This window comes from Antechinus flavipes, chromosome 5 (genome assembly GCF_016432865.1).
Source record: "Antechinus flavipes isolate AdamAnt ecotype Samford, QLD, Australia chromosome 5, AdamAnt_v2, whole genome shotgun sequence".
Lineage (NCBI taxonomy): Eukaryota > Metazoa > Chordata > Mammalia > Dasyuromorphia > Dasyuridae > Antechinus > Antechinus flavipes.
In genome coordinates, this window is record NC_067402.1 from 277302493 (window position 1) to 277326964 (window position 24472).

Genomic DNA, 24472 nt, shown 5'->3' on the forward strand with positions numbered 1-24472 from the left:
CTCATCGTTGCCAGAATCCATGCTGAGTCTAGGCCTGAATATATTGCAAAACCATATTACTTATATTAGAATTTTCCCTTTCTGATTCAGTCTTTAAAAAACAGATGCTCTGATCCTATAACCACTGATTTTCACAGCCTCCATATTATCAATCACAAAATCTCAAAGTCTCAGAGGCCATCCAGTATCTCTAGGAACTTATATAAGTCATTTCATTTCCCTGGGCTTCAATTTCCTCTTCTATAAAAGGAAAGGGGTATAGAACTAGGGTTCCTCAGTGGTCCCTTCCAGTTCTAAATACATATTTCTCTTGAAAAAGAGATCAATAAATCCACAAGTATTTATTAAGCACCAACTACATACCACACATCATACTGGTTCCTAATGGTACAAAGACAGTAAATGAATCAATCCTACTCATAAGGAGCTTACAATAAGTACTCCTCTAAGCAAAATTAATATAAAGAAAACAAATACAAATAAATAACAAGTGAGCCATTCCATATAGTTTGAGAGTGAGTTATGAATAGTCAAGATAATCCAAAAAGGCATTTAGAGCAGAGCTTCTTAGTCTTGGTAGATATTTTGGAGGCATCTCTGAACTTGAATGGGAAAAAAAGAAAATTACATCTTTATTTTCAAATTCAAGCCTCATTTTCCACATCTGTAAAAACATCTGGATAAATGGAACTTCATGATAATGAAACTTAGCTCAAAAAGAAATTTAGCTTTTCCTTCAATTGTTTAAAAGCATGATGCTGAGGAGTCCATGAGCTTCACCAGACTGCCAGAAGGACACAACCATTGGACTAGAAGAATAAGGGGCCATTTAATAACAAAGTCCATAGTGGATTAGTTTTTGTTTCCATAGTATAAAAGGCTCTCAAACAACAGTAACAAAATGTCAATTCAATGGTCTATTTTCCAAGACTGTAGAGTGATCAACATTGGAATGTGTTTTGTGGAAGAAAATGTGTAATTTCCTCTAGGTTAGGATGCTTTTTGACTGAGGCAGAAGGTTGCAAGGTGTGTTCTAGGCTTACAACTCTAAGAGCATGAGTGATATGGTCCAGATCATGTGACTAAGAGTAGTTGTACAAACTAGAAAGCTAACAGAATCTCACTACTGCTACTCTGGCTATTGAAGTGGTATTGAAATTGGTATGCCCTATCAGCAGGCTAAGTTGCATATTATTCAGATTAAAAACATTTTTGGGATTTTCCTTCTAGGTCCTGTTACCCCAAAGAAGTATGAGTGCTTCATTACCCAACCTTCTCAACCGACTGGATCAGATGCCTGACTATTCCATCTTCCGGGGCTACATCATTGCAAGTATTCATGTTGTCTTGGGGACTGGATCATTTTATTTCTAATAATAAAATAATAATCATAATAAAATCACTTATGTTCTTTTTTTTCCTCCCTCATCCTAGCAATATAATCTAGCTGCCGCAATTGAAGCTGCTGATACCTATACAGTATTTGCCCCAAATAATGAAGCCATTGAGAATTTTATCAGAGAAAAAAGGATTGCCACGCTAGTACGTATTAGAAATATGCTCCATGGCTGTGAATTCTATCACTTAGAATGTTTATTTGTGTCCAGGAATCGAGGGTCACAAATTTAGTTCCTAACCTTCCCTTGCTATTCTATCTAGTTCAATCCCATCATTTTAAAATTAAAAAAATAAACAAAAACCATCATTTTCAAAATCATTTTAAAATTTTAAAACTGAGGACTCAAAAAGGTTAAGCTACTGGCCTGAATTTACACAAGTCCTAAGTAACCAAACTAGGACCTCTAACTTCAAAACTGGCCCTTCCTCCACTGTCCCTGTGAGCTAATTTTTGTGTCTAGGTATGAATGACCTTTTCCTTTTGCTCAAAGCTCACATGCTTTGTACATGCCTGCCTCTATATCATGTAGTAGGGCATTGGGTACTACATTTTGAGTCAAGAAGATCTGCATTCAAATCCCACCTCTGACACTAGTCATGTGACTTCAGGCAAGTAATCTAACTTTTCTGGGTCTCAGTTTTCTCATCTGTAAAATGAAAAGAGTAAAGTCTCTGAAGTCCCTCTCAGTTTCTCACCAATGAGTCTATTACTAGCTCTAATTGTCCTGTCTTCCATGCCTTCCATCTTTTCTACCTGTCTGAATTCTGCCCATTCTTCAAGGCTCACCACAATTCCCACCTTATGACATCTCCCCAATAAATCTGGCCCATAGAGATCTCTCTCCCTCTGAAATTTTGGGGGATTGTTATCTACATCAGTTCTATTCATCTGTCTATTATGAGCTTCATTTTGTTGTGTTTATATGTCTCCTCTATGCTACATAGCATCCTTGCACTGTTGCTATGCAATCATCTCAAAACCATTCACTTATAATTTAGCTCTTCAGTTTTGCCATATTATTAGGATACATTTTTTCTTTCTCCATCTCTTTGTACCAGACGATATTAGTCAGATCTCCAAAAACAAGCCAATCTGCACTCTGATCGGTCCATTATTTCAATTCAGATTTATCTCATCAGAATGGACATTTTTAGAGGGTAAAAGCCAGAGTTTCCTATGTCTTTGGGTCCACCCAAGAAAGCCTGTCTAGAAGAAAGCCTGACACTTAACCATCAATCAACATGCATTTATAAATCATCCACAATTGGTTATATGAGTACAAAGAAATGAAATAATCCTTATTTAGCAGGAAACTTCATTGTAATAAGAGGAACAATAAAGTGTAAAAATATATGCAGCATAGAGCAAATAATGCAATGTTTTTAAGCACAATGTGGGCCATACCTGCTGAGGGGCTGATGAATCAAAATTGTATATTGTCAGGAAGAGAACATACTTCGGTATCATGTCATTCTAGAAGAGAAACTCCTGAAGAATGATCTACACAATGGCATGCATCGGGAGACCATGCTGGGATTTTCATACCTCATTGGATTCTTCCTCCAAAATGGTCAGGTGAGTAGCATCCTTTTATCTCAAGGCTTCCATTATCAATCATTAATCCAACTTACTGACTTATAGATCCTATAGGCAATGCCCATTTTTCCAGGCCAAGGTATCACATTACGGGAAGAATATCAAAAAATAAGAACATGTCTAAAGGAGGATGACTAGAGTGAAGGATCTGGGGACAAGAGTATTCAGTGACCATATAAAGTAACTAGGAGTGTTTGTTTAAAAAGGAGACTTAGGATATGATAGCCATCTTCAAGGATTGAAAGAACCATCATGAGATAAAGTCATCAAGTCTTTTTTCTTGAAACTAGGTAGTACAAATGGGTAGAGGTTACAGATATGAAGATGTAGGTTTGGTGTAAGAAAAATTTTCTTAATAATTAGAACTATCCCAAAGTGAACTGACAATGTGATGGAGTACAGTTGACCAGATATGAGAGGTATAATGGGGATAGGAGCAACAAGATTTGGCAAGTGATTAGATATATACAGTGAATCAAGGCTGACACTCAGGTCATCAACCGTGGAGAGTTCAAAACAAAAGTTCAAAACACCAGTGGGCTTATGAGAAAGGATAATGTAACAAGACTTGGCGGACAAATCATAATCTATTTATATTTGCTTAGTCTGTGTAACTCCCTCTGGACCACTCAAAATGAAAAGAGATTGGCTCTTACTAAACTGTCAATTACCCTGGAACAAAAATCCATTTTCCCACAGCCATTTGTATCAGCAAAGAAATTATCTTGGGAATTGGGGTGGGTAGAATTGTTCTGAGCAGCTGCTCTTGGTACCCAGGTGGGGATTATTTATAATTACCTTGAGCTGTTGCCCAGCTCACAAGAGGGAAGGATGGGAGCTTATATACTAAAGACAGAAGACAAAATAAGGAAGTCTTAAGAGACTATGATTATGATGGAAACAAGTCCTACAGTTAGTTATTGCAATGAGAGAAAGGTGCAGCCATCTTCCCATTCCCCAATTGGTTGGTCACAAATTTGAGGATCCCACAGTCTACTGGCAGCCATTCCAACCAACATTTTAGAGATTCCTGGTTTAGAATGATCCAGATATCGACCTCCAGGCAAATAACAAAATATCCATTTGATCTTCTTTCTCACAGATCTATGTAAATGAGGCCCCAATCAACTATACCAATGTAGCTACTGATAAAGGTGTAATCCATGGTTTGGGGAAAGTCCTAGAAATCCAGAAGAACAGATGTGATAGCAACTACACTACCATTTTACGAGTAAGTGGTTCCCAATTTACAGATGATGCTGTTAGTCCCAAAAAATGAAAAATAAAGGGTTAGGAATAAGGATGTGGGGTACAAGGGAAAACATTGCTATTTATCTTTCACAAAAAGTTGGTGCTACCGTGAATAAAGAATTGTACATGGAATCAGCACTTTCAGTCATGTCTGATTTTTCATGACCTCATTTGAGGATTTTTCTGGCAAAGATACCAGAAAAGTTTGCCATTTCCTTCTCCAATTCACTTTACAGATGAGAAAACTGAGGCAAATAAGGTTAAGAGTTGTCCAAGTCACACAGCTAATGTCTGAGGCTGGAATTCAGTGGGGAGAAGGAGTAGAATGAGGAAGTGTTAATGAAAATTAGGTGAAGTGGTGATTTAGTGCTGGAAACATACCCACTGGGAAGGTAGAATATAACCCATCTTCCCACTCTGATGGGTTGATTACAATATCCCTTTGGGTTATTTTATAACTCTCTAGTGACCTCTCCCTAAACTGTTCTTCATTTTGAAGACCACTGGACAAGATGACAGCTTGAGTCTCTTTGAGTCAGTTTGAACCTGTCTATGAGCTAAGACACTTTCTACAGGGTTATAGGTTGTAGGATGATAAGATCCGAGAAAGTCATAGATAAAGGGGGCCTCAGAGGCTTTCTCTCTACTTCAATGTCCTCATTTTTCACAAGAAGCAATAATTCTGAAATGTTTCTTTTGCTTTCTGTTTCTTACAAAGGGAAAGTGTGAATACTGTTTTCTAAAGACCTGCCCTCTGGAACTAAACCTGTGGTAAGTATTTTCTAGACTGATGGAGTTGTTTTGTGTGGGATTGATAATGATGTGTTCAAACACAAGGAAGAACCAGGTCAGGAGAGTAGAACGGGAGAACAAGGCACAAACAGGCAATGAGTGAATTTTTGCCTGCTACCTCTCAGGAATATAGCTGGAAACAATATAATCATTCTCTAGAAACATTGAAATCATTCACCTTTATTCAATACCTGGATTTACATGCTTCTTCTAAAACCTGCCTTCCCAAACTGATGATGTGTCCTTTTTTTAAAATATATTTTATTTATTTCATTAACTATTTCCCAATTACATAAGGAAATTCTGTTAACATTTTTTTTAATTTTGAGTTCCAAATCCTCTCCCTCAGAGTAGCTAAGTCTTTAACAGTTGAGTATCCTTAAAATTTTGCTCTTACTGCATACAGTGTTCTCTTGGCTCTATTTATTTCACTTTGCCTCACTTCATATAAGTCTTCTCAAATTTTTCCCAGGTTCTAATATAGCACAACAGTATTCCATCACAATCACAATCCATATCATAACTTGTTAACTGCTCCACAATTTATGGGCATCTCCCTAATTTCCAATTTATTGCCAACACATAAAGAGCTGTTATAAATATTTTATGCCAATAAGTCTTTTTCCTTTTAAAAAAAAGTATTTTTGGAATACAGACTTAGTAGTAGTATTGCTAAGTTAAAGGGTATGCAGTTTTATATCCCTTGGGACATAGTTCTAAATTGTTCTCCAGAATGGTTGAACTAGTTCACTACTTCACCAACACTGCATTATTTTTTCCATAATCCTCCAACTTTATAATCTTCTTTTTCTGTTATATTAGCCAATCTGATAGGTATAAGATGGCATCTCAGTTGTTTTCATTTTCATTCTCTAATGAATCAAGAATTAGAGCATTTTTTTTCATGTGGTTATTGATAGTTTTAATTTCTTCTTCTGCAAATTGCCTGTTCATATCCTTTGACCATTTATCAAATGGGGAAGGATTTATGTTTTTATGAATTTGGCTCATTTACTTATATATTTGAGAAATGAGGCCTTTCTCAAAGAAACGAATAAAATTCTCTTCCCAGTTTCCTGTTTTCCTTTTAATGTTGGTTGCATTAGTTTAGTTGTGCAAAAAAGTCTTAATTCCATGTACTATTCACTTTACTTTTTATGATCTCTCTATCTCTTGTTTGGTCATTAACTCTTCCTTTATGTATAGATCTGACAGGTAAAATATTATATATTCCTCTAATTTATTAATGATATCATTCTTTATGTCTAAATCATTTATCCATTTTTGACCTTATCTTGTGATATGTTGGTCTATGCCTAATTTCTCCCCAATTACATTTCAGTTTTCCTGAAAATTTTTGTCAAATAATAAATTCTTACCCCCAAAGCTTGGATCTTTCAGTTTATTAAAAGCCAGGTTCCTGTGGTCATTTGCTGCTGGGTACTGTGTACCTAATCTATTCCACTGATCTGCCACTCTGTTTCTTAGCCAGATCTAAATTGTTCTGGTAATTATTGCTGTGATACAGTTTGAAATCTGCTTTCCTTTGTATTTTTTTTCATTTATTCTTTTGATATTCTTGATCTTTTATTCTTCTAGATCAATTTCATTATTATTTTTTGAATTCCAAAAAAATAATTCTTTGGTAGTTTGACTGCAATGGCACAGTATAAATAAATTATCTTATGCAGAAGTATCATTTTATTATATTGACTCAGCTTACCCATGAGCAATTAATATTTCTCCAATTGTTTAGAATTATCTTTATTTGTATGAAGAATGTTTTGTAATTGTGTTGATCCAATACCTGGGTTTATCATGACATATAGCCTCCCAAATATTTTTTATTGTCTTCAGTTATTTTTAAAGGAAATTCCCCTTCTATCTCTTCCTCTTAGTTTTGTTGGCAGTATGTAGAAATGCTACTGATTTATGGGGCTTATTTTATATCATGTAATTTTACTAAAGTACTTAATTGATTCAAACTAGTTTTTAGGTGATTCTCTAGAGTTATCTAATACCATTATGTCATCTGCAAAGAGTGACACTTTTGCTTTCTCACTACCTGTGTGCATTTCTCCAATTTCTTTTTCTTGTCTTATTGCTATTGCTAGCATTTCTAATATATTATTGAATAATGGTAGTCATAATGGTTCAATGATTAAATTAAAGTAAACTGGGTTACAAAGTTCTAAATGAAATTACCAATAAAATGGATCTTTCATCTCCCCAGCTAAAGGATCATGAGGTGAAGTGTATTAGTTTTCATATTGTTTTTAGAAAGTACAAGAGAATAAAGAACAGGAAGTATTGCATATGGAAAACAATATGAATGGTTACAAATTCTGAATTGTTATAGATTATAGAAAACAACATGATTGGATAGAAAGCTGTTAGTAACAACAACTCCTGCTTCCCTCTGTTACTATGGAAAGCCCATTTGTGGTAACTGCTTTCATGACTAGTTAATGACACAGCTATAACAGATTAGACTTTCTTGAAGAACAGCCTGTATTGTAAAGACTTCCTGGCATCTTTCTGCATCTTGCAAGACTAGTTGGTGAGATAACAGATCTTCCTTAATTGTACATATGCACTAAGATGTGTAATAATAATTATTTGAATTAAGATGATTTGGGGAAAAATTTTGAGAGGAAAGCTGAACTTCTGAATTTAGAAACATGGCTTAGCTTACAGAGTAGAATAATTACAGAATGGAATCAAATATAAAATATCAAAACAATATTTTCTTAATGGACATTCTTGATTTACTCCTGATTTTAGTGGAAAGTGTTCAAGTTTACTGCCATTACAAATAATTCTTGCTCTTGTTTTCATATAGATACTACTCATTATTTTAAGAAAGGCCCCATTGATTGTTATGCTTTCTAGTATTTCTAATAGGAATGAATGTTGTATTTTTATTTTTTGTGCATCTATTGATATACTCGTATGATTTTTTCTGCTGTTTTGTCATTGATATTGTCAATTGTGCTTATAATTTTCCTGAATCAACCCTGTATTCTTGGTATAAGTTCCACTTGGTCATGGCATATTGCTAGAATCTCCTTGCTAGTATTTTATTTAAGATTTTTGAATTGATATTCATTAAGGAAATTTTTGTATATTTTTCTTGCACTGTTTAGGCTCTCCCTGGGTTATATATCAGCACAATATGTGTTTCATGAAAAAAATTTTGTAGGACTCTACCTCTTTTATTCAAATAGTTTGTACTAATTGTTCCGGAAATGTTTGGTTGAGTTTACTTGTAAATCTATCTGGTCCTGGGATTTTTTCTTAGGATACTCTTTGATGGCTTGTTTGATTTTTTTTTCCTAAAGAATGGGGTTATTTAAGTTAAGTTGAAGCTAAATGGATGGGTTAAGATTGTGGTGGCAGGGCAGATTGTAAGATGCAAGGGAATGAGGGGAATGGATGGAAGGAATGTATATGTCCATTCCAGGGTCAGCTAAATTAGATAATGGGTTACCTGAGTTTGCTCTCATTTGCTGCCTATCTCAGCTCCAGGGCTGAGTTTCAAAACTGGGAGGATGAACTCTTCCAATTCTAGCCAACAGCAATAATTCTGACTCTACAGTTGGCTTTGGACATGAGGACGAGACTGTGTCCCAATACATATTTGTCACTAGCACTAAGCAGTAATGTTTATGAATCCAGCTAAAGAAGAATGTAAATGTCCCTATTTCACAGGAAGGAGAGACAAAGAAATGTATCTATGTGACTTTCTTCATGGGAAAGAGATCTTTGCATATAGGATGCCAGACAAAATGTGTCAAAACAGTGATTGTGAGTATCACCACTCCCCCATAATAGTTTTCATCCATTCATTACATTCTATGTACCTACCTGCCATTGTGTCTTCCTTTGATGTTACAAAGACCAAAAAAAAAAAAAAAAAACTTTGCCCTCAAAGAACTTTTATTCTAATAGAAAAATACAACATGTACATAGGATACATTACTTTTCAACTTGATCCTTGAAAAAATAAGGTAGTAATTATTATCTTCACTTGACAGAAGTAGAAACTCAAGTACAGACAGGATGAACTCAGAGACTAATTGACTCAAACACATGGCTAGCTGAGACAAGAAAAAATTCATAGGTTTAGAATACAAAGGGACCTTAGAGTCAATCCAATCCAACCCTATGGTTTTACAGATTAGGAAAACTGAGGCTTCCAATGGGTCAGTTTTTCCAAACAGATGATGTTTCAGGACCAGGATTTGAACCTAGCATTTCTTAATCCAAATATGACATTTATGCCATTGAGCCGCATTGCCTCATCTATTTTTTTCAAAATCCAAATCATTGTTTCTTGGCCATAGGATCTGTGGAGAAATGTCTCAAACTAGAATTTCCCAAGATTCTATCACTTTGGTCTATTTGACTGAAAGTCAACTCATCGGGAAGCAAAGCTAGAAGCTAAGAAGTTTATTTAGCACCAGGTGATGGACAGTTGCCAGATAGATAGAAATGCCAAGGAACAAATGGAGATACACACATATGTAGAGTTTACACAGCCTCAGAGTGACATTCCCGGAGGCAAAAGGAGTCCTTCAGATGAAACTACTTTTCTTTAGATGTTGAGTTATAGGAACAGATTATCAGATGATTTGAGGGAGAGTGTGTAAACCTTGGAGTCTTGGGAATTGCCAAAGATCAGATTTGTTGAATAGATAATGAATTTCTCTGAGGTTGATCTTATCAGAATATCCTGAAGGGCTGAAAATCTCCAATAAAGTGGAAGCCTCCTTCAAAATAAAGTCAGCAAGCCCAGGTCTCATCCTGTTTTAAATAAAATACATACCATGCAAACACACACACAAATATAATGTATATCATGCATGCATTCATATAGATAGATAAATATATTTCCCCCAAAACTCATAGTCTACCTCCTTCACAAGGTAAATATATCCTATTACTATTTCTTCACTTTCCACCTTAAGCTGGGCAATTTGTGGCCTATGGGATTGATATTAAAAAAACTTTACTTTTTCTCCCCTTCTGAATTTCCTTCTTTTTTAATTCTATTTTTTATTCTTTCTTTTTTTTCCTGTTGTTTCCTTTCCTTCTTCTGTATTCCTGACTCTCCCATTTTTTTACATTTTCTTTTTTTTTTTTTTTTGAGAAGCATAGACTTTTTTTTTTTTTAATCTATCTGGCTTAGACAGAAAATACACCAACCACTCATAGGACCAATCCCAAAACTAATGGGCACAGAAGCTTTGTCTTCCTTCACGTCTCTGACTTGGGCCAATTTTCCCCTTCTTATATTTTTGGGTAAGCCCCACTCTGAGCAGTTTCCCATATTCATTCTAGATTTAGTTTGGACTCCATATTGGCTTTAGCCTTTCTAAATCTGAAGAGCTCAGGTGTTCCACCAGCCTTAGCTTCCCCAGCAGCAGGAATTCCAGGCCCATGCCATCATACCAATCAGGTTCTTAGATTTCAAGCGGATTTAGAGATCACTTAGTCCAACTCCCCTCACCTTGAAGTTAAGGAACTGAAGCCTTGGGAGCTTAGCAACTTATTCAATGTCACATGAGTACCACAAAATCACACAGACACCCCTCACCCAAACTCTGAGACAAAGGACAAAACTAACAGACTTTAAGAAAGGAAAGTCCCCATCACTACAAAATCCTAATTTTAGACCAAGAAAAAGGAGCCCAGAATGAGACTCATCCCAATCTTCTCCATTTCAGACCAGAGAATGTTGTGCAGGCTTCTTCGGGCCTCAGTGCCAGCTCTGTCCTGGCAAAGCTGGGAATGCCTGCTTTGGGAATGGCATCTGCCTAGATGGAGTGAATGGCACTGGCGTGTGTGAATGTGAGGGAGGATTCAGTGGAACGGCCTGCGAGACTTGTATGGAGGGCATGTATGGTTCCAATTGTGACCAAGGTGAGGAGGGCATGGGGACTTTCTCTCCCTTCTATAAAATATTAGGCAACCTCAAAAATGATCTGCCCTTGAATTGCCTTCGATCGCCTGACAAGTCATCAGCCAAGATTAAGTCAGCATCATTTCCCTAAATGTCTCTATCTCAAAACAACAGGGAGACAAAGTCTTCTTGGGCTGTCGTAATTTTTATCCAGATGACGATAAAAATCCACATCACAGGTTCTTTTGTGTATGGCCCGTGTTTTTTCAGGCTTTTTCCTTAAATTAAATGCCAGTAAACTTACCAGGCACCTTCACATACATACCAACTTGCTGTTAAATACTAATTCTCCCCCTGACCATATTCCCTAAGAATCACTCACATTTTTATAACAAAAGACAGTATAATTGATAAAGGAATGGCCAGAAAACCAAAGGTGTGTATAGTTACCTATCCATGCACCTGCCTGTACAACCAAATCATTTAACTTCTGAGACCTCCAAATTCTGTTAAATGGAGAGAATGTGCTTACCTACCTTGGTGGAAAGAATTTCCTCATCTGGAAGTTGCCTATAGTAATTAAATCATGGATCAAATCCACATCCCCGTTTATATGATAAGTGATATTTCCATCATCCTTTAAAGTTTGCAAATCTTTTTATGTCTATTTTGCCAATTGTTCAGTCTTTTCCATTGTGTCCCTCTTCTGAAGCCATCTGGAGTTTTCTTGGCAAAGATACTGGAGTGATTTGCCATTTCCTTGTCCAGTTCATTTTACAGATGGGGAAACTAAATTAAGTGATTTACCCAAATCACAAAGCTGGTGAATATTGCTAGATTTGAACTCAGGCCTTTGTAGACTGTTCCATTGGAGTCGATTCTGCCATGTTTTCAGTCTAATTTTCTCTCTGGATCTAAATATTAGCTGCAGGCTTGATGTTCTCTGCTTACCTGTGATTCTCATACATGGTCAAATAATTCAGGAAAATCACATCGAGGTTTGGCTATAATTGACAATAATGTACAACGCACATATGGCTGGCCAGAACTCAGAAGATGGCATTTCACTTACTTTTTTCCTTTTTTTATTTAGTATGCAGTTGTGTCCATGGACAATGCAGTCAGGGGCCCAATGGTGATGGGTCCTGTGAATGTGACGTTGGCTGGAGAGGCGTGAAATGTGATACTGGTGAGTCAATTTTAAGTCTTTGAACAAGAACAATAACAATCATTCTCATCAAGGGTAATTTAAAATATGCAAATTATATAATTTAACATATGTTGTAATTTTATCATATAATGAATATAATAGAACCATTATTATTATATAACACAATGGTTATCATAAAAAGTATATATCACATAGTGAGTATTATAATTATATAATATAATTTTTGTTAACACACAATAATTATAATAATTCCATGTTATGGTTAAATAATTATATAATTTTCATTAAAATTATATAACACAACAGTTATAAAAATTGTGTATAACAAAATGACTGCCAGAATTATATGATACAATGGTTATCATAATTCTATATAATGGTTAATATAATTCTCATTAAAATTTTGTGACATAATAGTTATAAAAATGATATATAACATAATGATTACTATAAATATATAATACAATGATTGTACTAATTCTATAGAATGGTTAATGTAATTCTCATTTAAATTATATAATATAATAGCTATTATAATAATTATATATAATATGATTGTTAGTATATAGAACAATAGTATGATGATTCTATATAATGAATAACATAATACATTATATAATTATACTTAAATTATATGGCACATAGTTGTTATCCTCATGTATAATAATATAATGATCATTATAAATATAAAATATAATAGTAATATAATGGCTCATTATTACTAATAATGACAATTGATCTGTGATCTCATTAATATAAAGAATTCAGTATAAAGCAAACTCCTGCTAGGAGATATTTGCAGCTTGTTCAAATCCAGCCTCTGATATTTCCTATCAAGGCACTTAACCTTGTTTGCCTCAGTTTCCTCATATGTAAAATGAGAAGGAATGGAGAAGGAAATGGCAAACCACTCTGGCATCTTTGCAAAGAAAACCCCAAATGGAGTCATGAGGAGTTGGACACAACTAAAAAGTGACTGAACAACAGCTTATGAATAACATCTCACAGATAAAGAAAGGGAAGCTCAGAAATATTCAGTGACTTGCCCAATATCAGACAAGATAATGGTGGACTTAGAAATAGACGCTAGGACAGATTCTCCTAGTTTGTTTGTTTTTTTCTGAATTTCTTCTAGGTTCTCCTTTTTCTCCCAATTTTTAATTTTTTGTTTACATCAAAAATGATGTTTATACACATTTAGTGTTAAAGATTTTTTTCTTTTTCCTCATTTCATAGTATTTTATTTTTCAAGTAACTTGTAAAGATAGTTTTCAACATTCATTTTCATAAGATTTTGAATTCCGAAGTTTTCTCCCATCTCCCAGTAGGAACCAAAGTTCCTACTGAGCAATGGATAGTTTATTTACAGATGTATCCTTCACTTATTAAGGATGAGATGAAGAATCAAGACACTAATAAAAACAACAAAAACCTCCTAAAGAGATGAATATAGAATTTGAATTCTCATTTGAATTCTGTTGGTTGGAGTGGGTTGCTGGTCATGGCACTACGAACAATTAAAAACCAACTGTCTATACTACAAGAGTGAGTTAAAACCATGAGCTGCCACATGCATTATCTCATTTTGGCCTTACCCTTTGAGATGAGTACAACAATTGGGGTGGATAAACCCCATTTGATAAATAAAGAAAGGGGGCCATAGAGCAAACCAGTAATTTTCCAAAGATCACACAGCCAATCAAAGAGAGATTTCTTATCTCTGTGCTTTTTACCACAAAATAAGTTCTCTTGAACACTAGGAGCACAACTTCTATTTGCAAGTAAGGAAACTAGAAGCAGCAAAAAATGATAATTGATATTTATATTTTATGTTTATATAGAATATATTAAAATATAACATTTATTTAAAACTTACATTATTTCATTTAATGCTCACAACCTGATGAGATAAGCAATACAAATTGTATCACCTCCATTTTAAAGATGAAGAAATTGAGACTCAAATGAAGTGATTTACACATAGCCACATATAATAAATTTCAGAGCCATGATTAGAACTCATATCTTCCTCATTCCAAGTTGGGTGATTCATCCACTTAGTCATCTTCTCTCTTACAATTTGACATTTAGTTCCAAAAAAGTGTCAAGAGTCAAGAAAAGAAGGAGACTGAAGATCATGATTTTCTGGATTTTGTTGAGTTGTCCATTCAATATGAGATGGTGTAGAGAGTAGAAGAAGCACTGAGTTTGGTATCAAACGACCTGATTGAAATCCCATTTCCTACTTAGTCATTTAGCTTTTATAGATCTCTCAATTTCCTTAGCTTTAGGAGATATACTAAATGGCCCCTGAGATTCCTATCAGCTGAGATTCTATGAAGTTCAAAGAAGGGAAAGAAAGGATTTTTGAAGAGCTGGTTTCCTTCCCTAGAAACTGAAAAGATCAGACTAGTTCTCCTCCAAAGTCTCTTCAAACACTAAATCTAGACTAGCTCATTAAGAAAGCCTGAAATGGACCAGGGAAGTCAGTTGCAGACTACTAGAGTCTAGACCACTCTAGTGGTTCTCAAACTTTTGTTCTCAATATCTTTATCCTATTAAAAATGATTGAGGATCTGTCCAAAGAGTTTTTGTTTATGTGGGTTATTGTTATACATATTGATCACATTAAAAATAAAAACTAACTATGAATTTGTAGACTCTCTGAAAGGATTTCAGAGATTCCCAGGCTGCTCTGGACCATACTTTGAGAACCACTGGTCTAGAGGCAAGAGAATCTTCCAAAGATGAGAGAAGAAAATCCAGGGAGCTCAAAGAGAATTTTGACTGGGTCCCAGAAAGATCTACGTTGTTCACATAGACATGCATTGATGAACCATCTCAATGTTCAAGAGAAACCCAGATCATAGGGTGAGACAGAACCTCAGAAGCCAACTAACCCAGTACTTTCATCTTACAGAAGAGGAAACCAGTGCTCAGGAAGGTTAAGTGATGTTGGATCAGTCACAAGATTATAGACAGCAAGTTAGAAGGGACCCAAAAGGCCATAAAGTCTAAATTTTTCATTTTACAGATGAGGAAACTGAAGGGCATAGAAGCAAAGTTGTCTATGCATTCTATTGACTTGGGAAGACTCAGTCCTGAGCTATATAATAATCAATTAAATTTTACTGGACATGAAAGGGACTATAGTCTTCAATAGTTTTCAGTCTTCCCAGAGGCCCCAGTGGGAGAATTAATTTATTCCCTTTTTTTTCAGAGATCAAGAAAGATGACTGTAATAACACTTGCCATACTAGTGCAAAGTAAGTATCTACCCTGATTTCTTTCTGAGAATATCTTTCTGAGTGGGGAAATTATCTCTTTCAAGGGGTCGCCTCTATTGTTCTAGGGAATTTATATAGGACTGAGGACATAAATGTGATTGAACTGGATTTAATCACACTTGCTGGAGACAGAATGAGACCCTTTCCCCCAGTGCCATAATCCTAACTGCATTATAGTTACTGAACACTAGCCTGGCCTAGGGTGTGCTCCTAAAATTTGTGGTGATGCTAAAATTAGGACAGTCTAGAATTAGGCCATAAGCAACTCCTCCTATTCCCTTCAGGAAGCTGCTCTCTGGATTTATGGGATTCAGAGCTTGGAAGGAACCAGAGAAATCCACTTGTCCAACTCCATCATTTTATAGATGAGGAAACTGATTTCCAGAGTCATTCAGGCAGGAAATAGGATCCTAGATCAAGCACTGGATGGGACCCCAGAGTCCCTTTAGTCTCACCCCATCATCGTTATGATGAGTAACCAGAAATGCAGAGCATGAAATACTTGCCCAGGTTTTAGAAACTGGTTTGGGGTTCAGACCCAGATTTTCTGCCTCTACTCCAATGGCACCTCTATTTGGGGCATTTACGGGCAATATGAGATTTTGTCCTAGTTAAATCCAAATGACCCAGAAAACTTACCTAAAATAGAAAGTACCACAGCACACCCTCCTAAGGAGCTTATTTTGTACCAATTCTGTGAAAGCAAGAAGTGGAGTGAGGCAGAGAGAGGGGAAGGAGGAAGAGAAAGAGGAAAAGAAGGGAAGAAAGAAAGGGAAAGAAAGGGAGAAGAGAGGACGAAGAGAGAGGAGAAAGAGAAAGGAGAAAGACTTCTATGTCCTGAATTATGGAAGGTTCATTTTGCATTTTCTTGAAATCATTGGATCACAGAGTTAGAGCTAGAAGGGATCTCAGGGGCTACATCTAGTCCAAATTCTTCATTTTAAAGAGCAGGAAACTGAAACTCAGAAAAAAGGTTGTGTGACTTGCCCAAAGTTAAACAGGCTGTAAGAAGTGAAATCATTGACTCTGGCAGGTTTTCATGGAGTTTCTTCCTGGGCATAGCCGTATGAGATAGCATGGGGCAGGGGTGGAAGAGTATTGAACTTAGAATCTGAAGAGTTAGGTTCAAGTCTCACTTTTGTCACTGTGGGTAAGTCACTTACCCACTCTATGCATTGGTTTTCTTTTCTGTAAAATGAAAATGTGACTCTAAGGCTATAATCCTGTGAGTTCAAGAGAACTGAGAATGAACCTTCCAAAATTCAGGGTATAGAATAGAAGTGTTTCTGGGATTCTCTTTCCTTCTCCTTCTCACTTACTCTAGCTCCTTATCCTTCCTTCCCCTTTCCTTCTTTCTTCCTCCTTCTCCTTCAATTCCTTTTCCTTTCCTTCACCTTCTCCTTTCTCTCTCTTTCCCTTCCCTCTTTCTCTTTTTGTCTGTTTCTATCTCTCTCAGGATGTGGATGTGTCAGTCTGCCTCTGTTTGTCTGTCTGTCTCTCTCTCTCTCTCTCTTTCCCCACCCATCCTTTTCTCCTCTAAGTTCCCTTTTACCCTTAGATCTATGATCCAATGAGCCCTGTCTGTGTCTCCATATCCTCATCTATAAAATGTGGGGTTATACTCAAAATGTCCCTTTCAACTCTGACTCCCACTCCACCTGACCATGGGCTAAATAACATTGTCTTAACTAGTGTAAGAGCCCCCCACTCTTGAGACATTTCCCCTGTGTTAAACATAGAAGAATATGGCCAGTAGCCCTCCACTCGTGTATGAGTTACCAATGCCGTGACTGTTGTAAGGTTTGATTTTGGGGTTTTTGTCTTTGTTTGCCCAGGACTCAATGCAACACTGGCTCAGAGTAGGTGCTTAACAAAAGCTCATTGTGGTTTTTCTGATCATGAAACTTTCCTCTCTTTTGTTTCTTAGCTGCCTCCTCAATTCCAGTGGTACAGCTTACTGCAAATGTGCTGCTGGCTTTCAAGGCAACGGGACAGTCTGCACAGGCAAGTGGATGTTATTTCTGGCCTTTTTAAAGTAGCCTGGCTATGAAGCCTTGAATCTCTTTGGTACAAATGACTAATGGGGATTTCTGGGGACTTCAGTGATTGAGGACCATGAATTCACAAGATCAGACACTTAGAGCTAAAAAAAAAAAAAAAGACCTTAAAGATAATCTAGTTCAGCCTTCTTATTTGAGATAGATGAGAAATTGAGCCTCAGAAATGCTAAGCAAGTCACTGACAACAAGTGTCTGAAATGAGATTTGAACCCAGGCTTTCTAGAGGCGCAAGACAACACAGTGAGTAGTGCACTGAACCCAGAGTCAGGAAGATCTTCAGATACTTACTAATTGTGTGATTTTGGACAAGTCACTTAACCTTTACTTATCTCAGTTTCTTCATCTGTTAAATGAGAATAATAGTAGCATACCCCTCCTAGGGTTGTGAGAATCAAATGACATAATACTTGTACTTAGCACAATGTCTATAGTAGCATATAGTAGGTGCCCATATTTTTTTTACCATCTGTTATTATTTATAAAGCACTTTGCACAGTGCCTGCAAAAATGCATATACAGTATACATATATACAGTACCTGAATATGTATTATATACATGTTAGTTATTATTATTTTATCAGCTATTATTACTTGTAAAACATTTAACACAGCGCCTAGTACATAGTAGATGCTATATAAATGTTAGCTGTGATTATTATTATTTTATCAGCTATTATTACTTGTAAAGCACTTAGCATAGTACCTGGTACATAATAGGTATTATATAAATATTAGAAATTATTTTTACTAGCTGTTATTATTTGTAAAACACTTAGAACAGTGTCTGGCACATAGTAGGTACTATATAAATGTTAGTTATTTTTTATTACCTATCATTATTTCTAAAGCATTGAGCATAGGATCTGGGACATAGTAAGTGCTACAAAAACATTAGCTGTTATTATTATTATTATTTTATCAGATGTTATTACAGGTAAAGCACTTAGCACAGTGCCTGGTACATAGTAGGTACTATTTAAATTTTAGTTATTATTTGTAAAGCACATTTTAGGAATGGTCCTATGACATTGTTGACTCTATTGCCCTTGTGGGTCACTAAAACCCACTTTATTCAGTTCTCTGAAGCAACATAAAATAAATCCATTTCCTTTTCCACATGACAGATAATTCTTAACACTAGGGGTAGAGAAACCCTCAAAGATGAATCTGCAAGCAGGAAATATTTTGTTCCAATCAGAGATGGAATTGAAGGCCTAGACCGTGTCTATTTTGATTTTTGGCTGAGAGGTTGACAAACTAGTGACCTATATGGGATCAAATTCCATTAATCAGACTATCCCTTTAGTCAGAATCTTTTCTTCAAGTCAAAAAATGTTTATTAAGCACTTGCTGCATGCAAACCACTGGGCTACGTACCAGGGCTACAAAGATCGAGATGACATAACCCATGTTTTCAAGGACTTCCAAGGAAGAAAATAGGACACATACATAAATATGACACAGAGAGAGGAATGCAATACAGGGAGAAGTCCAAGGGACAAGAGTCATTGTTCAATTAATAAGGGAGAAGGAGGAAGAGAAAAGTGTCAGAGAAACCCCAAGAAAGAAGAGACAATTGAGTTGTGTCTTAGAGGGGAAAAGAAACCCCAAACACCTTTCCTCCATGCTTAGTCCCTGGAAATTACTTTACATCTAATTATTCACTGCCTATTTAGTAATATTACTGCATATCAATAACAATATAACTGATATATTAACTACTTTATATTTAACTATTTATCCCATGTATTAATAATATAATTAATATATTAACAACTTTATATTTATTTACCCCATATATTAGTATCACTATTAATAATAATATAATTACTATATTAATTACTTTATATTTAATTTGCTCTGTATGAGTAATTTTCTTCTAGTGGAATATAAACTCTCTGCTCAAATTATAAACTTAGGGACAGCTAAATGACACAGTAGATAGAGCATAGATCTTGGAGTCAGGAGGATGTGAGTTCAAATCTAGCCTCAGACACTGACACTTGAAACTTACTAGCTTTATGGCCCTTGACAAGTCACTTAATCTCATTGCCTTGCAAGGAAGGAAAGAGGAAGGGAAGGGAGGGAAGGAAGGAAGGAAGGAAGGAAGGAAGGAAGGAAGGAAGGAAGGAAGGAAGGAAGGAAGGAAGGAAGGAAGGAAGGAAGGAAGGAAGGAAGGAAGGAAGGAAGGAAGGAAGGAAGGAAGGAAGGAAATTATAAACTTAAATAGAAAAGCAAGTTTTACATAATAGAGATTCATAGTTCCACCTAGTACCTGAAATAGTAGGAAAATGCTTATTTATTTTCAGTGTTTGTTCAGGTCAGATTAAAAATAAAGGAAAGTAGTATATCCAATGACCATGACAGTGTAAATGGAAAGAACAGTAAGCTCCCAAATAATCCGAACTGAATGCTAAAAAGTTATAAAGAATAAACTTTAAATGGAAATAAGCATAATAAGATAACTCTTCTTGTTTCCCTTCTACCATCAGGTAGGAAGTAAAAAGATATGGTTTCAAATCTTGACCACAACTACATTCTATCTCTGGGACTTTGGGCAAGACACTACTTCTGGGCTCAGTTTCCCCCTCTATAAAATGAGGGGGCCGGACTAAATTATCTCCAAAGTGACTTCCACCTCTCAAGCTATAATTTATTTCTTTCTATAGCAATTGATGCTTGTGAAACCAGCAATGGCGGTTGCTCCACCAAAGCCGACTGCAGGAGGACCACACCAGGAAAGCGAGTGTGTGTTTGCAAAGCAGGATACACTGGAGATGGCATTGTATGCCTAGGTATGTACAAAGCTATAACTAGGGTGGAGAAACTGGAGCTTGTCTCTGGGCATCTAAATTTAAGGGGGGCAGCATGAGTACTCTTTTGGCAGCATAAAAGCAGTAGAGCTTAGAAACTAATCAATAAGAATAATTAGTTAAAATAGGAAGCAGTCAGATGATGGCTTTCCTCCTGTATCATTAATGCCCCAAGGAAGTTTCTCCCAATTCTAGCTCTTTCTCTTCCTAATTCCCAATGAATTACTTCCCAATGTCATTCTCATGGTTTTCCATGGTACCCACTCATAAGAGTAAGTATTCAATGTCTCTTATTCCTTCTTCCAATAGGTTGTTTTTTGTTTGTTTGTTTGTTGGGGAGGTGGGAAATGAGGGTTTTGGAGTCTCACCACATCTTTGATTTTTTTTAAAAGTTAATTTCCAAGGGCTTTCTTCGTTATGCTCATTGTTCCAGGTGTTAAATTTCCTAGGAATAACTCTGGATAGGTACTCTCAGAAGCTCAACTCTTCTCCCCTATCCCAGGATTTATTTCATTGCTAAAGACCAAGAGAGCACAAATATGGCAGCTGGCATCAACCCAAGTATGACAAAGGACTTCAAGGGCTAAGTAACAATAATGTATGTGAGTTTACAGGCAGGCAGTTGTAGGTGTGATCGCAAAAATTACTTTGGAAGGAGCTGTTTTAAAAAAAAGTTTAATAGAGGAAGTAGAAGAGATAGAGGAAATAAATAGAAGGGAGAAATAGAGAAGATAGAGGAGATGATAGAGGAAATAGAATAGATGATAGAGGAGATGATAGAAGAGATGATAGAGGAGACGATAGAGGAGACACGGGGAGGGGGTCTGGGCAGAGGTACATAGTAAAAAGGACAACCTTAAATAATGTTTGCTTTAAATTTCTTGGGCATTTTGTCACTGGATATGACCAAAATAACCATGGGAAGTTTTTTTTTGTCTAGATAGATAGAGGAGATGATAAAAGAGATAGAAGAGATGATAGAGGAAATTAAAAAATAGAATAGATGATAGAGGAGATAAAAGAGATGATAGAAGAAATGATAGATAGAAGAGATGATAGAGGAAATAGAATAGATAATAGAGGAGGATATGAGAGATGATTGATAGAAGAGATAGAGGAGACAGAAGACAGAAAAAGACACAAGAGAAAGATAAAGGAGATAGATATAAAGAATGGTCGGATTAAGAAGCACATAGAAGGGAATAATTGATAAGACTATAGAAAAGCAGGAAGAAAGGACATTGTAAAGAGCTTTAAATGCCAATGTTACTTCTAAAGTTAATAGCCAGTATGGTTTCCACCCTGCCACACACACTTTATTCCAGCCTGATTTAAAGCATAGAAACTGAAACATACCAGAAATCTCTCTTTTGGGAACAATAGGAGTTAAATGACTTACTCAGAATCACACAGCTAAGTAAGTATATGAAGTCCTATTTTATCTCAGGTCCTCCAGACTTAGGGCACTAACAAGTAATCACTGAATTTCCCTTTCCTAACTGTTCTTTGACAAAGAAAGTTAAACCCATTATACTTTCAACCTTTGTCACAGTCTTGGCAAACCCAGATCTCCTAGGACCCCTCCCCTGGAAAGGGAGTTTATCTGACTCATTATGGTCTTTATGTTTCAAAGAAATCAACCCCTGTTTGGAAAACAATGGTGGCTGTGACCGAAATGCAGAATGTACCCAGATTGGTCCCAACCAGGTAAGCTGTGTTTCTATTCTCTACCCTCCTCACTGTTCTAGACTTCTAATGGTAGATTCAACATTAGCTTCTTTGAAAGGAGGAAGAGATGTCACAGAATACACCATTGGAACTAATGGGTCAGAGCTGAGGGTCTACTCAAAACTGCATACCTAGCTAAGGAAGGTGGATCCATAAAACCTCCTCTGATGCTCCTTATGTGTCCTCTGCAAAAAATTCAACCTGTCTGAATGACAATACCTTGCTAAAAGACATCCAGTCTCCTTAACCTGGATGAACAGATATCCTGTCTTCTTCCTTATCTCTTTTACAATTTACTACTTCGTTGGTTGTTAGCCTGCTAGCTAACCCCAAATTTTCAATATAAAAACTCTCCCCAAACTATTTCTAGTTGCCAGACTCTTTCAGAGTTTGGGTCATCTGCTGTGATGTGAATAAATCTTTTGTGACCATAAGATAACCTCTTTAAAGTCTTTCAAACTATGAATCATGACTTTCAAACACTTCGGTATCAGGCAATGATCCCATGGCACCAGCTCTGCAGTCAGAAGACTCAGCCTTTGATGTTTACTACTTATGTGAGGGACCAATCACTTAATCTCCTAGACTCAGTATCCTCATTTGTAAGAAAAGGAGGTGGTGAGCAATGTAATAATCAATCACAGAAGTTCTAGGGTGAATGATACTTCATATCTCTTCGGCAGCAAGATAATGGAAAGGGAAATAGAAGGAAATATTTTCAATTTTTCTGTGTGAGTTTATTTATTGTACTGGACTTTTTTTGAGAAGAAGATGGAGCTAAAGTAATCCTTTTAAAAAGGAAAAAATAAAAATCATAAAAATCCATAGAAACAATGTTAGAATAATTGTGTTAAATTTGAATTTTTTTCAAAGTTTAACAAGTCATCCATTGAGGAGATTCCCAGTTTCATAGGCAGTCCCTATGAAACTTTTTCCTCATCTTTTTCAAAGAGGGAAATATTCACATTTATTAATTTTAATTTTATAGTTAGAAGAATGTTTTGGTTTTTTTTTTTTTTAAGGAAGGCAATGGAGGCAGCTAAGTAGCCCAGTGGATAGAGGGGAGTCAAGAGGACCCAATTTCAAACCCAGCCTCAAACATTTAACATTTATTAGCTGTGCAACCCCCTGAGCAAGCCACTTAACCCCAATTGTCTCACCAAAAAAAAAAAAAAAATGAAGACATATGACTGGATGGTCTCCAAGGTCCTTTCCAGCTCTAGTTCTCAGAGCTTATGAGCAGGAGTAGGATAAAGACAGAATACAAACCCAGAGAAGGTACTTTGAAGAACATGGTTCAGGACTTGATGAATATTCTTCCAGGGAAAAGGGAAAAGTCACTAGCAGCTGATTAGACAGATTCAGCTATTGCTAACAGCCTGTTAGCTCTATTTCTTCAGAGTCTTCCTCAATCAATAAGCTTTTATTAGTCAACAACAATTGAGTAATTACTTATCTTTGTAATAATAATAATCCTTACATAGCATCTAGTATATGTCAGATACTATACTAAGCACTTTTTAAAAATATCATCTTTGCTTCTCACAACACTGGCAAGTAAGTATTATTTTTATCTCCATTTTACAGATGAGGAAATTGGGTAAACAAAAGGTTAAGAGACTTGCCCAGAGTTGCACAGTTAGTAAATGTCCGAGGCTGGATTTAAACTCAGGGCTTCCTGACTAGTTTCTAGACTAGTGATAGATATTATGCTAAGTGCCATGATTACAAATATAATCTCTGCTCTCAAAGTACTTACATGCTAAGGCATGGAGGGAGAGGAAGGAGAGTGAAGACAACCCAGGAAAAAAAAGGCTGAAAAGTAAAGGAGATTATCCATGGAGACATGATGGAGAAATCTGGATTACAGACTAGTGAGAGAGGTCCATCAGCCTGATGGACCATATTCAAGGCAATGTGTTATAATATCCTATAATATGGTACATTATATGATACATTATGGGAACACAAAGACAAAACTGAATGACTCTCCTCAAAGACCTCTATTCTCACCTGTGGAGGAGGAAGTATAGCTATTATTATTCCCATTTTCCAGTGAAAGTCCCATCTAGATGGAGTCCCATCTAGAACTTCATTAGAAGATGGTTAACTGATCTCTAAAGATTTCCCTCCAGGGCTGGGAGGAAACCCATTCCACTTTTAAATTACTTGAATTGTTAAGAAGTTTATTTTCTTATATGAAGCCCAGACCTATCTCTATAAAAATGGTACTTGTTATTTCTAGTCTGCTAGAACTATTTGTCTTTCTAATCTATTCTTTGGGTTCATAGTTCTTCCACTATTCTGATACCCTCCTCTGAACATTCTCCAGCCTGTTAGTGTCCTTAAAATGTGAAGTCTAGAACATAATACTCTAGTGCATGGTCGCCTATAGCAGAGCAGAAATCTAATCCTAAATCTGGTAGCTCTTTATGTAGCTTGAATTTGCTTTTTTTAAGATATCATGTCA

At 36.1% G+C, this 24472-nt stretch overlaps 1 protein-coding gene across 1 annotated transcript in view; it reads left to right on the forward strand.

The window, feature by feature from the left end:
* The window catches only part of STAB2 (stabilin 2), a 202031-nt gene that overhangs the window by 125619 nt on the left and 51940 nt on the right, over positions 1 to 24472 (forward strand). The window contains exons 32-44 of the mRNA XM_051962503.1: positions 1231 to 1329; positions 1435 to 1542; positions 2843 to 2974; positions 4098 to 4226; positions 4965 to 5017; positions 8185 to 8236; positions 8717 to 8845; positions 10768 to 10963; positions 12037 to 12132; positions 15335 to 15380; positions 17329 to 17405; positions 20131 to 20256; positions 21908 to 21981. Coding sequence (XP_051818463.1) covers positions 1231 to 1329; positions 1435 to 1542; positions 2843 to 2974; positions 4098 to 4226; positions 4965 to 5017; positions 8185 to 8236; positions 8717 to 8845; positions 10768 to 10963; positions 12037 to 12132; positions 15335 to 15380; positions 17329 to 17405; positions 20131 to 20256; positions 21908 to 21981 — 1317 coding nt within the window. The remainder of the gene's footprint in view (positions 1 to 1230; positions 1330 to 1434; positions 1543 to 2842; positions 2975 to 4097; positions 4227 to 4964; positions 5018 to 8184; positions 8237 to 8716; positions 8846 to 10767; positions 10964 to 12036; positions 12133 to 15334; positions 15381 to 17328; positions 17406 to 20130; positions 20257 to 21907; positions 21982 to 24472) is intronic.